General features: G+C 38.6%; 1 protein-coding gene across 3 annotated transcripts; it reads right to left on the reverse strand.

Annotated features, from left to right (window-relative positions):
- Positions 1-708: 708 nt before the first annotated feature.
- pygo2 (pygopus homolog 2 (Drosophila)) lies at positions 709-6,422 on the reverse strand. Of its 3 annotated transcripts, none has more exons than XM_073858523.1 (3): positions 5,941-6,422; positions 4,655-4,704; positions 709-3,531 (listed from the first exon to the last, which is right to left on the reverse strand). In XM_073858523.1, exons 2-3 carry the CDS (start codon positions 4,694-4,696, stop codon positions 1,912-1,914), a joined length of 1,662 nt encoding a protein of 553 aa, XP_073714624.1. In that variant the 5' UTR covers positions 4,697-4,704; positions 5,941-6,422; the 3' UTR covers positions 709-1,911. The 3 variants fall into 3 exon arrangements, with proteins under 3 accessions (XP_073714624.1, XP_073714623.1, XP_055076849.1); XM_073858522.1 differs by having other exon boundaries at positions 6,247-6,421; XM_055220874.2 differs by having other exon boundaries at positions 5,466-6,415.
- Between the last annotated feature and the right edge of the window lie 7,546 nt (positions 6,423-13,968).

A 13,968-nucleotide genomic window follows, 5' to 3' on the forward strand; every position in this document is an offset into this window, starting at 1 on the left:
TAAATACATCTTTTCATACATAATTAAATTAAAGTATACTTTTAAAACGTACATATTAAAAACTCTTTAAATAAAACACAACAAGTAGAAGCATACTTGTTTTATACTTCAATCATATTTCTAATACACTAAAGTATACTACTTTTTTACCTGGGAGTACAAGTATAATACTATATAATTGGTAACACTTTACAATAAGGTTCATTAGTTAACATTAGTTAATGTATTACCTAACATAAACAAACCATTTGTTACAGTATTTATTAATCTTTGTTAATGTTAGTTAATAGAAATAAAGCTTTTAATTGTTTGTTAATGTTAGTTCACAGTGCATTAACTAACGTTTACAACATTTTAACCAAGTATTAGTAATTGTTTAAATTAACATTAACAAGGATTAATAAATGCTGTATAAGTGCAGTTCATTATTATGTTAACTCATGTAGTTAACTAATGAACCTTATAGTAAAGTGTTAACATATAATTAGTATAATACTACAACAAAACCTTAAAAAGCATTACTAAAAACAAAATAGACCAATTCTGAGAGTTTTTAAAGATTTTACATGCATTTATGCATTTTCAAGTATTATAAATAATATATACAAATATTGACCTGGTTTTCTTTTATTATAAAGAGCTATTTAAAGCAAGTGAATGTTTTCAAACCTAAATTTAACATAATAAAAAGGTCACAGAGATGAGCAATTGTAAAAAACAATTCACTTTACTTTTTTCAGTACAGAGCCTGAACTCAGCATACCCCTATATTAATGTAAAATGCTAGAAAATGGAGGGCAAGCGCACTGAACAGCATACACACAGATACATTAAAAAGTAACATAAGAAAAGGCAACTTGGACAGAAATGTAAAAAAAAGAAAGAAATTGCAAACATCTTACTCTGTGACAACATTTGACTTCGTTCAGTTATTTGGTCTACTTCATAGCCCAGGGTGAAGCTTAATCAAAAAACTCAAACAGATCTGACAAAGTACTGCATTGGTTCACATGCAATCCATAGACTACATACATACACTGATATGGTTATGGATTACCACTATTCGCTAGGCCACCAGCCTCCATTGTCCACTTTTGTTTAAAAAATAAACAGCGAGTAGATGTACATGAAGAAAAACAATTGGGAATTTTATTGACAAGAGAATGTCCGTCTCATCGTCTGTTAAACATCTCCCCTGTATTTCATGGTGGACGCAGTGAAATGTTCATTAACTTCAAGTCTTTATATCTTCTCCCCCAGAGCCAGAGATGCCTAAACTGATGGTTTCCTTTGGATGTACTAAAACGGAGATCAGTGAGAGGAGAGGTTGTGTGGTGACCTTACACATTTGCGCTAACATCGGTCAATGCTAAAGTGTTCTTCGCCAGACATTTGTCCAATTTTTGAGGTAGCAAGTTGGCATCAGTGCTTTGCAGATCAATAAGTTGGATTTTGAAAAATACATTTGGGCAGATCTTTTGTGGCTGATCTTGGGTACATGACAAATGCTTGTACATACCCACTGAATACGAATATCAGATTTCCCATTGCACTGCTAACGTAATTCTCCATTGTTTTGTCACCAGGGTGAAATGAAGACCTATGAGTGCAGAGTTTGAACTGAAAAAACAATTGAGTTATGAATTTTAAGTATTTTATATACAACAAAGTTTTTACAACTGATTGTATGTGTGTTTCGTTCGAAAACAGGGGCCCTAAAAGTGCTTATGAGGTCTGTGAAGAACAATGCAAGATGTAGCATCAGATTAAGAGTCTGAAGTTCTGGTTTCGCTCTCCTAGTTCTCAGTTTATTCAGTTCAATTACACTTTCTCCATTTCTTACTGTGAAACACAAGACATGAAGCACCAAGAAATAAATCAAATATCCCACATTTTCCACCACAAAGTCCTTTAACCGTCATTTGCAGCCACAAGCTGCCCCAATCCCTGACGCACATAAACCGCTTGAATCTCTTTTGTCTTGAGGCAAAAATCACAGGCCCAAACAGCAGCACTTTCCCTGGTTAGCAGCCCATATGCTGGCTCAGTCAGGCCCGTGCAGTCTCTATGAAACCAGCGTTGGCATGAAGCTTCACATAAGATGGCCTCTTGGTCATCGTGGACTTCTGACATGCAGAGGCCACAGGGAAACACCATGCCTCCACCCAGCTTTGGAGGACCGGAGCCTGGGCCGCCAGATGTTGGCGCAGGCCCGCTGGGAAGTGGGGACTGGGTGTTGGGTGTGGAGTTAGAGTTGGATGGAGGATTGGGGTTACTACCCGGGGTGTTGCCGCCACTGCTGTTGCTAAGGTTGTTCTGGTTGGAGTTAGGTGGCTGGTTTGGACCTCCGGATGCATTGTTCTGCTGGTTGTAGGGTCCAGACCCTGGGGTGGAGTTTGGTGGTGTCGGTTGCTGTTGGTTGGATGGCGTGTTGGAACCAGGACCACCGGTGGAGTTTGGAGGATGCTGATTAGTTGGCGCTTGTTGAGGCTGTGGACCGTTAAGCGGGCCTGTTGGGGAAGAGTTGGGATTGGGGGGCTGGGGAGCCGACTGGGGTTGCCCTGGCGTATTGGGGTTAGGTTGTGGTACATCTGGATGGAAACCGCCTCCAGGCTGTTGGGGTCCAGGTGCTGGGGATGGACCAGGGGTCGCATTGTTGGATGGTGGACCAGAAGGATTAAGGTTAGGTGGTTGCTGTTGGGAGGGGACGGGTGGACCTCCACCTGGACCGCCAACAAAGTTCTTTCCATCATCACCTACAGGTGGACTCGAAACAGGGTATGGGCCATCTTGTGGAGGTGGAAACTGTCCTTGTGGTGGCATACCTGGGTGTCCGCCCACCATATTACCCCCGCCACCTCCACCACCCATTCCCATCATGTTCATTCCTCCTCCCATACCCCCCATAGGGTTCATGGGGCCATGAGGGGGCCCACGAGGTCCAGGGCCTCCAGGTAAGGGTGGGCTGTTAAATGGATGACCTCCCTGTCCATGTGGAGGCTGTTGCTGAGGCATCCCGAACCGAGGATGAGGCGGACCTCCTCCGCCTCCTGGTCCACCTCCCATTGCTCCAGGTGACAACATTGGGTTGAAGCCCTGCCCAGGGTGCATAGGAGGGCTAAAATTGGGTGGCATGTTAAACTGTGATGGTCCACCAGGTGGAAAACCTCCTCCACCACCTCCTCCGCCTCCACCACCTCCGAAGCCTGGCATGCCGCCAAAGCCAAGATGGGGGTGTGGTCCAGCGTTTGGTGCCGGGGGACCAAAAGGGGGTCTTCTTCCAGGCTGTCCACCTCCAGGTCCTCCGGGGCCGCCCATGAATCCCATACCTCCTGCCATTCGTCCAGGCCCGCCGTAGCCTCCTCCACCGGCCCCTGGGCTGGACATAAATGGGGCACCACCTGGACCTCCCCCACCAGTGGGTCGTGACGGAGGACCAAAGTCATCGTCGAAAGGGTTAGAGGCCACCAGGTGATCCACCATCGGAGTGGGAGGGGGTGCGAACTCAGAGAGGTGGGAAAACGCTGCCCCCTAAGAAGAAAACACAATGTGTTAGAAATAAGGTGATGTAAGGTTGTTGTTAAAAATAACACAAAAAATGAATATTCTGTCATAAATGTTCTCATCCTCATGTTTTTTCTAATGAACACAAAAGAAGATATTTTGAGAAATGATGGTAAGCACAAAGCTGATTGTAACCATTGACTTCCATAGTAGGAAAACAAATATTATGGAAGTATTATGATTAATGATGATGAAGATATTTTGATAAATAATAGTAAGCACACAGTTGACGATAATCAAATGTCGAAATCCCTGACTTTCACTGACTAAAAAGCTGAATTTCCATGACCCATGTACGGGATGTCGTGAGCTTGGATAATATAGTGTACACTGCAAGTTTATAAAAATGTAGCTTAAAGGTGGGGTGCATGATTTCTGAAAACCAATGTTGATATTTGAAATCACCTTAACAAACACGCCCCTAACCCAATAGAATCTGGACCTTCTTTTGATAGACCTGCCCCACATATACGCAACCCAGGCAACAATGTCAGTTAGTAGACACGCTCCTTACTGCTGGTTGGCTACAAGTGTGTTTTGTCAAAGTTACAACTTACTTGTGTGCTTACTATCATTTCTCAAAATATGTTCAAAAAAGATAATTTTGGGGTTAACTATCCCTTTAATCTACAAATAAAGTTTCAAAGGAATAGTAAAAAATTAAAATGCTGTCATAATTTCTAGTTATTTAGAATGTTAGTGAATGAAAGTCTCAGGCACCTCTCACTATTATTGTTTGACGAAATGCAATGCAAGTAAATGGTGACTGAGCCTGGGTGTACTGTCCCTTTAAATGACAAGTATCAAGATGTAACTTTGTCAAAGTGTAAATTATTGCTCAAATGTCAACAGTACATGTAAATCCACAGTATTTACTCTTACTCAGTGTTACCTAGATTTAGAAATACATGTATTTGTGAGCAAAAGTCTGAGAGATTACATGTTTGGCACACAAGAAGCTGTCAAAAAATTCGGACAAATAAAACAATATAACCCTTTACTGAAAAATAAAAATGCACAGACCAGGTAACACAGAGAAAGAGTAAACATTGTTTTTGTAACACAGTTAATAAAATATTGAGATATTAACCTGAGCGTTAGATTTCCTCTTCTTTTTCTCTGGACTCTTCATCTGGGAACCTATATAGAGAAAGAAATGGGAGATGGGCAAAAACATGCACATGACAAATCTCATTTCTAGTTACTTGCTTTAAAATTACCATACGCAATTTTAGTAAATATCAATCCCTAATGAAAAAAAGCACTAAACCACTATAAATTCACTTTTTTTGTCAAAAACAAAATATTTGGTTTATTTAAAGGAGCTATTCAATATAGTCTCTATTAACTATTGCTACCAAAATACCCACAAAAGAGACAAATCTTATCAAATTCTCAGACAGACATTTTTGGTGATGGTATTATATAGATTACGTACTGACTACTGTAATACAGTACTGTATGTTTTTGCATTGCATGTTAGTTTGGCTGCTTCTGCAAACCAATTTGCCTACATGGGATTAATAAAGTGTCTGTCATGAACTACACATTACTTAACAATATAGCAAAAAGCTGAAGACAAAATCTGAAATTAAAGCAGCAGGCTTTTACAAAACCCAAGAGAGATCCCAAACCCTACACCCAGGATAGATGCTTGCTTTAGGGCAAATAACAAGTAGGAAAAGAGTTGATGCAGTGTGTAAAAAACAAACGAACACGCCAGGTAAAGAGACAGGTGATGCACGGTTGACACAAAGCTACCCAAAAAAAAAACAGTTCCCCACGAAAAACAAGGCCACCGGTACATGTAGGCATATGCGGACAGGGAAAGGGAGATTTGCAGCCAGAGCTGTGTGGATTCCCGCTCGGACACAGAGATGCGCTGATTGACAGTTTCCTACCTTTGCCTCGTTTTCCTTGAGTCTGTCCCGCCTGCTGTCCCGCCATTAAAATGAGTGTCGATGCGGTGCCATACCACCGTTCATTTACAGAAATTAGTTTATTTGACAAATACCTCCTCGGGTCCAACGAGTATCACCCCGCCGCCCCAGAATCAGCACTTTAAGTTTTACAATAGGCCAATGAGCACAGGCACCTACTTAATAACATGTCTAAATAATGCATAAGGGTCCTAAATCATATTCGTCATATTCTGCGCGTTTACACGCACGCACACCCAAATAGCAATGTGATTTGCTTAAGCATCACAGCTAAGTCTGAAAACGTAACGTCAAATTTTTGCAAGCACGTACACCAGGCGATTTAGTATCAGATAACGCAAAATTAACGTTATAGGAACGTATGTGATTCAAATATACTGAATGTGATTGCACATCTGCCTGTCTGCAATGTGATCACATACAGATGTGTCTCTACCTGGATCGCTGTCCCAGTGACATTTAGATGCAAACCCACAAGGCACCGATCTCCATTTTGGACAGTCCAAATGATCGGAACACGTAACGTAAACGCAAATCGCGCGTTGAGCGCAAATTCATCGGTAATTTAATTCAAACGTGATTTGAATGCGCTACATAGCTACCGTTAGCCGATTAGCCATCAGCAAGCAAGGTACAAATGCGAAACGTTGCTCACACAGCTCATTCATATACAACTGACTGTTGCATCAAGACATGGATGGCAACCCTCATATGACAAACAATCAATGTCAGATAGACTTACGATTTAATATTTATCCCCAAACGCGAAATTGGCCATGTTAATTACGGCCTACTCGTTGCCGGACAAAGAGGGACAGCCGGAGTCTACTCGCACAGGGCATGTGAGGAAAATAGGGGAGGTATGGCTAATAGCTGTATGTCGTTTAAAAATAAAGTTTACGGTTTTATATATATTAGAGATCATCTACAAATATGTGTACATAGTGAGTAAATATAACCAATGTTAATGTCTAATGCCTTTTACTTTTTTGTAACAGGCCAAGATGTTTCACATACACCCCCCTATGAAACGAGCATGTGGACTGTTCGAGATCGAACTACTTCTGCTTCCAAGGCGGGGTAGGAAAATACTTTATTGTACATTACGATTTTACTTTTACTGTACAAATTTATGCTCTAAATTGGTAAATGATAAATTATTTGTGTTTCTGTCGTTTTTAAATATATGTATTGGTGGAAATGTGCCGTTATATATGCCTAAGTCCACTTTATTGACCCCTCCCCCAACACATCTATAGATGCGTCCAAATGTCTGTAGCTACTTCATCAGATGCATTAGTGGATTTGTAGTTTTAGGGGTTTAGGACGGCTTACTCTTTTAAGTTATTATATGTAAGAGACAACTGTTTGCATATCAGCATGTTAATCTGCTTTGGATCCCAGGAGAAAACCGGTAAAATCACATTGACTCTAAAATAAAATCGAGTCTGCTTCGTCTAACTTACACAGCCACTGAATCGAGATATCGTAAAAAACACACATCTTATGTAATAAACCTTTTCAGTTTTAATCCTCACCTCTATTTTTAATAAATAAAAATACATAAATCCTAACAAAATACCACATTGCTCGATATGATCGCAGAGTAAACAGGCTGGAGGGAAAACAGTTAAGTAGTGTACAGTCTTTTGGCGGCCTCTAGTGGTCATACAAAGAACTGCCATTGAAATGTCACATGGGTGGACGTCATTTTTAAAATGATTAAACATTCATTTCATCAGTAAAAATATATTTTATGAATGTACTGCAACTATCTTAAGCCAGCCACTTTCACACTACCCAAAAATAACACTTAAGTAAGTGCACTGTTGTGATTCATTCTGGTATTTATTATATGAACCTGGAAAGTCACATTATACACAAAAACGGTATACCTAATTGCTCTTTAAGTCCAAAACAAGGATCAAGTTAAATTCAAAAGATTTTCATTCCAGCTGTCATTCATTATCATTATATATGAACAATTTCGTTGAATCATCCTGGTGTGCGTTTCACCAGCAGTCATCATGAATCATTTCTGTGTTCTCAGGCCCTTTTCAAGACCCATTAGTGTTAATTTTGAGCCATGGATCGAGTTGCCGTCTGCGCTGCCTTAAATTCAGATGAATTGTTAATCCAGGGATGCTATCGTAGGCAAGTTAAGATCACAGTTAGGTGAAGGGGTGAGAGAGGTGACAAGGTTAATGACTGTTTGTGGATCAAATGTACACAAGTCTGTAAGGCCCCTAAGTTTAAAGGTAGAATATCAGCAATACGTCATAGCCGAAGGGAATCACGCTGCTAAAAATGGGCAAAGTGTTGTCTTGGTATCGTTTCACTGGTATTAAAGACACTTAACAGAGAGGAAAAGAAGCGAATTGACACCGGCCCTCCCCCTCTTTTTTTGGTCTGCACGCTACGATCCCTCTCTTTTTACCTTTCTTACTTTATCATTGTGATAGGTAAGTCTGATAAGAAGTCTCTTGTGACGCATGCAGTGATCCAGTTTAAGAGCAGAGCACGTCCTCCTTGTGCCTAATGTATGAGAGAGAGAGAGAGAGAGAGAGAGAGAGAAAGATACAGAGGTTTTATTTTGATTCCACCTTTTTGTTTGATTTTATTGTGTTATTTTCACAATCATGCCAAATTTATACTATACATTGAAACTGAGAGGAAGAATCAAACCACGAAAACTAAAGCAAGTATGTGAAAATTAGTCATGCATGCCTAAAGTACTATTTACTTTATATTTGCATTTTATGACACATTTGACACTTCTAAATATTCAAAGTGACTCTCAAATAAAACGTCAAACAAATGAGAAACATCATAAGCAATAATACTGGTAATATTTCACTAAGTTTTACAAGTAAGCTAGAAGTCACAAAGTAAGGGCCAAGCTAAAATAAAAACATCTTGAGATTGAAGTTAAAAAAAAGAGATTGAAGTCATCATATAAAAAGAAAAAGTTTTACAGGATTTTACACAATTTAATGAGAATTATGGGAATAAAGTCATGACATTAAACACACACTCACCTAAAGGATTATTAGGAACACCTGTTCAATTTCTCATTAATGCAATTATCTAATTAACCAATCACATGGCAGTTGCTTCAATGCATTTAGGGGTGTGGTCCTGGTCAAGACAATCCCCTGAACTCCAAACTGAATGCCAGAATGGGAAATAAAGGTGATTTAAGCAATTTTGAGCGTGGCATGGTTGTTGGTGCCAGACAGGCCGTCTGAGTATTTCACAATCTGCTCAGTTACTGGGATTTTCACGCTCAACCTTTTCTAGGGTTTACAAAGAATGGTGCGAAAAGGGAAAAACATCCAGTATGCGGCAGTCTTGTGGGTGAAAATGCCTTGTTGATGCTAGAGGTCAGAGGAGAATGGGCCAACTGATTCAAGCTGATAGAAGAACAACTTTGACGGAAATAACCACTCATTATAACCGAGGTATGCAGCAAAGCATTTGTGAAGCCACAACACGCACAACCTTGAGGCGGATGGGCTACAACAGCAGAAGACCCCACCGGGTACCACTCATCTCCACTACAAATATGAAAAAGAGGCTACAATTTGCACGAGCTCACCAAAATTGGACAGTTGAAGACTGGAAAAATGTTTCCTGGTCTGATGAGTCTCGATTTCTGTTGAGACATTCAGATGGTAGAGTCAGAATTTGGCGTAAACAGAATGAGAACATGGATCCATCATGCCTTGTTTCCACTGTGCAGGCTGGTGGTGGTGTAACGGTGTGGGGGATGTTTTCTTGGCACACTTTAGGCCCCTTGGGCATCGTTTAAATGCCACGGCCCACCTGAGCATTGTTTCTGACCATGTCCATCCCTTTATGACCACCATGTACCCATCCTCTGATGGCTACTTCCAGCAGGATAATGCACCATGCCACAAAGCTCGAGTCATTTCAAATTGTTTTCTTGAACATGACAAGGAGTTCACTATATTAAAATAGCCCCCACAGTCACCAGATCTCAACCCAATAGAGCATCTTTGGGATGTGGGGGAACGGGAGCTTCGTGCCCTGGATGTGCATCCCACAAATCTCCATCAACTGCAAGATGCTATCCTATCAATATGGGCCAACATTTCTAAATAATACTTTCAGCACCTTGTTGAATCAATGCCACGTAGAATTAAGGCAGTTCTGAATGCGAAAGGGGGTCAAACACACTATTAGTATGGTGTTCCTAACTATCCTTTAGGTGAGTGTATATATTCTCTACAGTATGTTTACTAGCACATTCACTACCTGGCAACTTTATTCATTACACTACTTAATATTAAACTGTTTATATTTAAGTATGACAATGACACAAAAGTTCTAATAAAATGGTGATATCTCAAGAATAAACTTGAAATTGGTTATTGCATTGCAAGAATAAAGAAGCAATGTAAGATTAAAATGGTAATATTTTATAAATAAAGTCATGAGTTTTAAATTAACGTATTTAGAGTGATGTGAACCAAGCAGATCCACAAAGCATATACCAAATTTTAGGAACTCACCTTATTAATAAAACAAGCCATTGTCCCCATAATACTCTTTTTTACAAGTTAAACTGAAATGCAAAAAGCTGAAAAACTATGAATAATGCAACAATATTTTTTATTAGTAAAGAGAATGGTTTTTGTTTTCCTATTTCTTATATTTCTTATAGTTGATTCATGCAAAATGTGCAGTGCTTCGCTGATGTCCATATTATGCAGAATACATAATTTCCTAACATTTCCCCAAACTTACTTTTAACCGTTATCAAAAAATGTATGCGTTTCCTGTTTTGTTATCATGCTTAATCTACACATTTAAAACGAAAGTAAATGGATGCACCTCACAAAGTGACTTTCATCAGAAAAAGTATGAGGAAGATGTCCTGTTGTTGGACACGTTCCCAAGCATTCCCTTGACATAAACACATTCACTTCCAGACATGATAGTAAGTCTTATCTCAGGCATCTCACCTGTACCACACTAAACCTGCTCAGACACGCTCACGTTTGTCTGCGTTGTGTAGAATTTAACATTTACCCCAAATGTTTTACACGGCTCACAGAGGTCTTTGAAAACGCCCCTTCCCGCCGGTCTGTAAACACATGGACGGATCTTGTGTGTGACTCCACTTCGGTCTGCTCAGGTGGAACGTGTTTTTCTGCTTGTGTGAAATTTGATACGGGAGCTATTGTGGATATTATTGTGTTATCCTGTAAAGAGATGATGACCACAGGGTGGATGTCTGATGATTTGGAAAGAGACGGTGAGCGTTAAGAGCATTCAGTTGCTCGTGAGCTGGGCTGTCTGTCACGGATGCTCCAGACAGCCCAGATAACGGTGACAGGGAGCACTACGGTTACCAAACGGGCCCGGTTAGGTGACACCACCACATCAAAGCTGCCACAACAGGCTGTCAGAGTGCTTGATTCTGTTTGTTTTGTGATAATAGACAATACGTCGACAAATTTACTATGATTGGATTGTGGGTGTATTAACTTAATGACGTTTAATGATTGTGTGAAGAATTTCTACATGGAGAGTGCCATGAAGAATTAAAGGAATGATGTTAATAAATAATTACATATAAATAAACGAGCAATAAATAATATTAACATTTTCTTTAGTTATCTGGTTAGTTTACCAAAAAGTCTAAGAAATGTAGTCTAGTGCAGGGTTGCCAGGTTTTCTTGCAGAATTAGGCTGTTTTAAGTGTGGCCACTTATGTGGTTAAGTGATCCCAATAATGTGATATTTAGCCCTGGGAATGAAACGTATAGCAGATTAACACTGCAAAAATGCACATTTTACAGATTTTTACCGGAGAACCACTCTCGCAATGTGATTAGGCTATAGTTTTGGGCTGGTTTTGAGTAGCAATTGATTGGGTTTTACTGTGAAAAGCCTGGTCTAGTGTTGCATATTTACAGACTACGGACCTTTATTTTTTAAATATTTTAAACATTCACATATAAGTTTAGGTTTCCAAATACATTTTAGAGCCACGTTAATAGGTGCAAGCCTTCACAACTTAAAATTTATTATAAGGCTTGACAAAACATATGGAAGTCTTTTGTGGTTGCGCTGGCATTCATTCCTGGTCACAGAGGAAAAATGCCTTGAATGATTTGCTGAGTTGAACCAGCTAACCACAGGGTCCTGTGTGGCTTTGATGTGTAGCAAATGAGTCATTCCAGACCAATATGGTTCACATTCATACAAAGATTCGCAGAGGCCTTCGTAGATATTTCCAGTTACTGTGCAATGGTCAGCACTGTTGTTTACCAGAAATCAAATAGTTTTTTGTGAATTTTGACATTTTTGTGGGGCCTCTGTATGGACAGTGTGCAGTGTCACACAGACTTGGACAGTTGACAATAGTTTGTGTAAGATCTGATGGTCCATGTCATTACAGTGCGATCAGAAAAATCTGCATAGTTAATATTATTAACATATATATATATATATATAAGGAATAATTAATGACGAGCCGTTGAATTATAAGAAAATAATGCACACCCAAGGTTACACCGCGGGTGTGCATTATTTTCAAATAATTCAAAGGACCGAAGTCAATTATTCCTCTTATACCACTTTACCACAAACATCACTCTGTTGCCTATTTTTAAGACATTTGACAGGCCAGGTGTGCGTTTATCGAAAAATAATCAAAACCCATGGATAAGTAAAGTATAAAGTATTCAAAAGCCCCGTGGTATAAATATATATATTTAATATAATAAATTCTTTTATGCTTTTTTCTTAAAGGGGACATTTCACAAGACTTTCTAAGATGGCAAATAAATCAGTGCGCATGTAAAGTTTTAGCTTAAAATAGCCCACAGATAATTTATTATAACATATTAAAATTGCTACTTTGTAGGTGTGAGCAAAAATGTGCCGTTTTTGGGTGTGTCCTTTACAATGCAAATGAGCTGATGAAATGCAAACACTGAACACCATAATGGTGGTTTGTTGAAAATGAAACTTAATTGTGCTGTCAATTATTTCTCTAACTCTTCCTCTCTCTTTCTCTGGATAGTGCAGATTATGGAGCGGTATTATTATAATCAGTTCTCCTTCTGACATTACTTATTTTTTCACATGCTTGCAAAGAATGGTTTACCAAAAAGTTACTGGTTTGATCTTTTTCACATTTTCTAGGTTGATAGAAGCACTGGGGACCCAATTGGGTGATTCTCACGAAATCCAGACTTAGAAGGTGTCCAGCTTCAGATTTTTTAAAAAGCCCTTGAAGCCAATTTTTTTGCACATATAAGATTAAGGTCTGAACACTATAACCATTATTTTTAGAGGATTTAAAAAATATTTCCTATAGAATTATTTAAATTTTTTAGATTATCGTTATAAAAATTATCATTACCGCAACATGATATTACATTAAATATATGCATTTACAAACTTATGTTTCGGTAATGAGAACTAAAAAGTTATCTAGGTACTATGACAAACAAAATTTTATTAACTTTTATCTGGAGAGAAAAAATAAGAACTGCTTACGTGGTAGCCATCTTGAGTGTCACAGTCAGTTATGCCCCTTCCAACTAATTTTTTTGTTGTTGAAAATGTAAGTTCATTGAGGGCTTAAACAATGATTGAAAATTGTTGCGGAGGATGAGAAAATTGGTCTTGGACACATTTATATTCCTTATTATTGTCTCTACAATGATCACCAAATACCACATGTTTCTTTACTGTAAATGTTTATAGTATTACATGCACTGAAGCTTTTTATTTTTTAGATTCTTTAATAAATATTTCCATGTCAAAGAACCCAAATCCAGTCATGGACACGTTGCGGTAATGAACATTTTCCTTTTAAATGTGTAAAAAAAAACTAAATTGGTTTGTATGATGTCATTTGAAATCATGTGCAAAATAGTAAGTGAAGAGATGTTTGTAACTGTATGCTTCTTATTTTGATACTCTTACTTTGCATTTACTTTTTTTTTAAATGTTTAATGACACCTCATAAGTCTAATTTCGCGAGAATCACCCAATTATTGCACTTAAACATGCAGAAAGTCAGATATTTATGATATGTCCCTTTATGTAACACAAATATCTGTTTTTTTGTTTAAACTCTCCTAGATTTTACTTCGTAGTGTGGTGTAAAATTATTTAAACATATGTCAGATTTGATGAGTCAAAACCAAAGCGAAGACTGTTGCACACAGACACTACAACCACTTTAAAGAGAAAAACATTTGTTTCATTTCCACCCATTAAACCTTTGAACCTTTCTACCCATGTAGCAACCACAACATACTTATAATCCAGCTGCAGATTTTCCTGATGATGATGATGATGATGATGTCATTGCCAGTCATTGATACAGTATATAAATAAATAGCATGAGGTCATTTAAGGTAACAAGGTGCAACATGTTCCCATAGAAGAACCAGTTTTGGCAAAGAAGAACACTTTT

The sequence above is a fragment of the Misgurnus anguillicaudatus genome, chromosome 20 (assembly GCF_027580225.2).
Source record: "Misgurnus anguillicaudatus chromosome 20, ASM2758022v2, whole genome shotgun sequence".
NCBI lineage: Eukaryota > Metazoa > Chordata > Actinopteri > Cypriniformes > Cobitidae > Misgurnus > Misgurnus anguillicaudatus.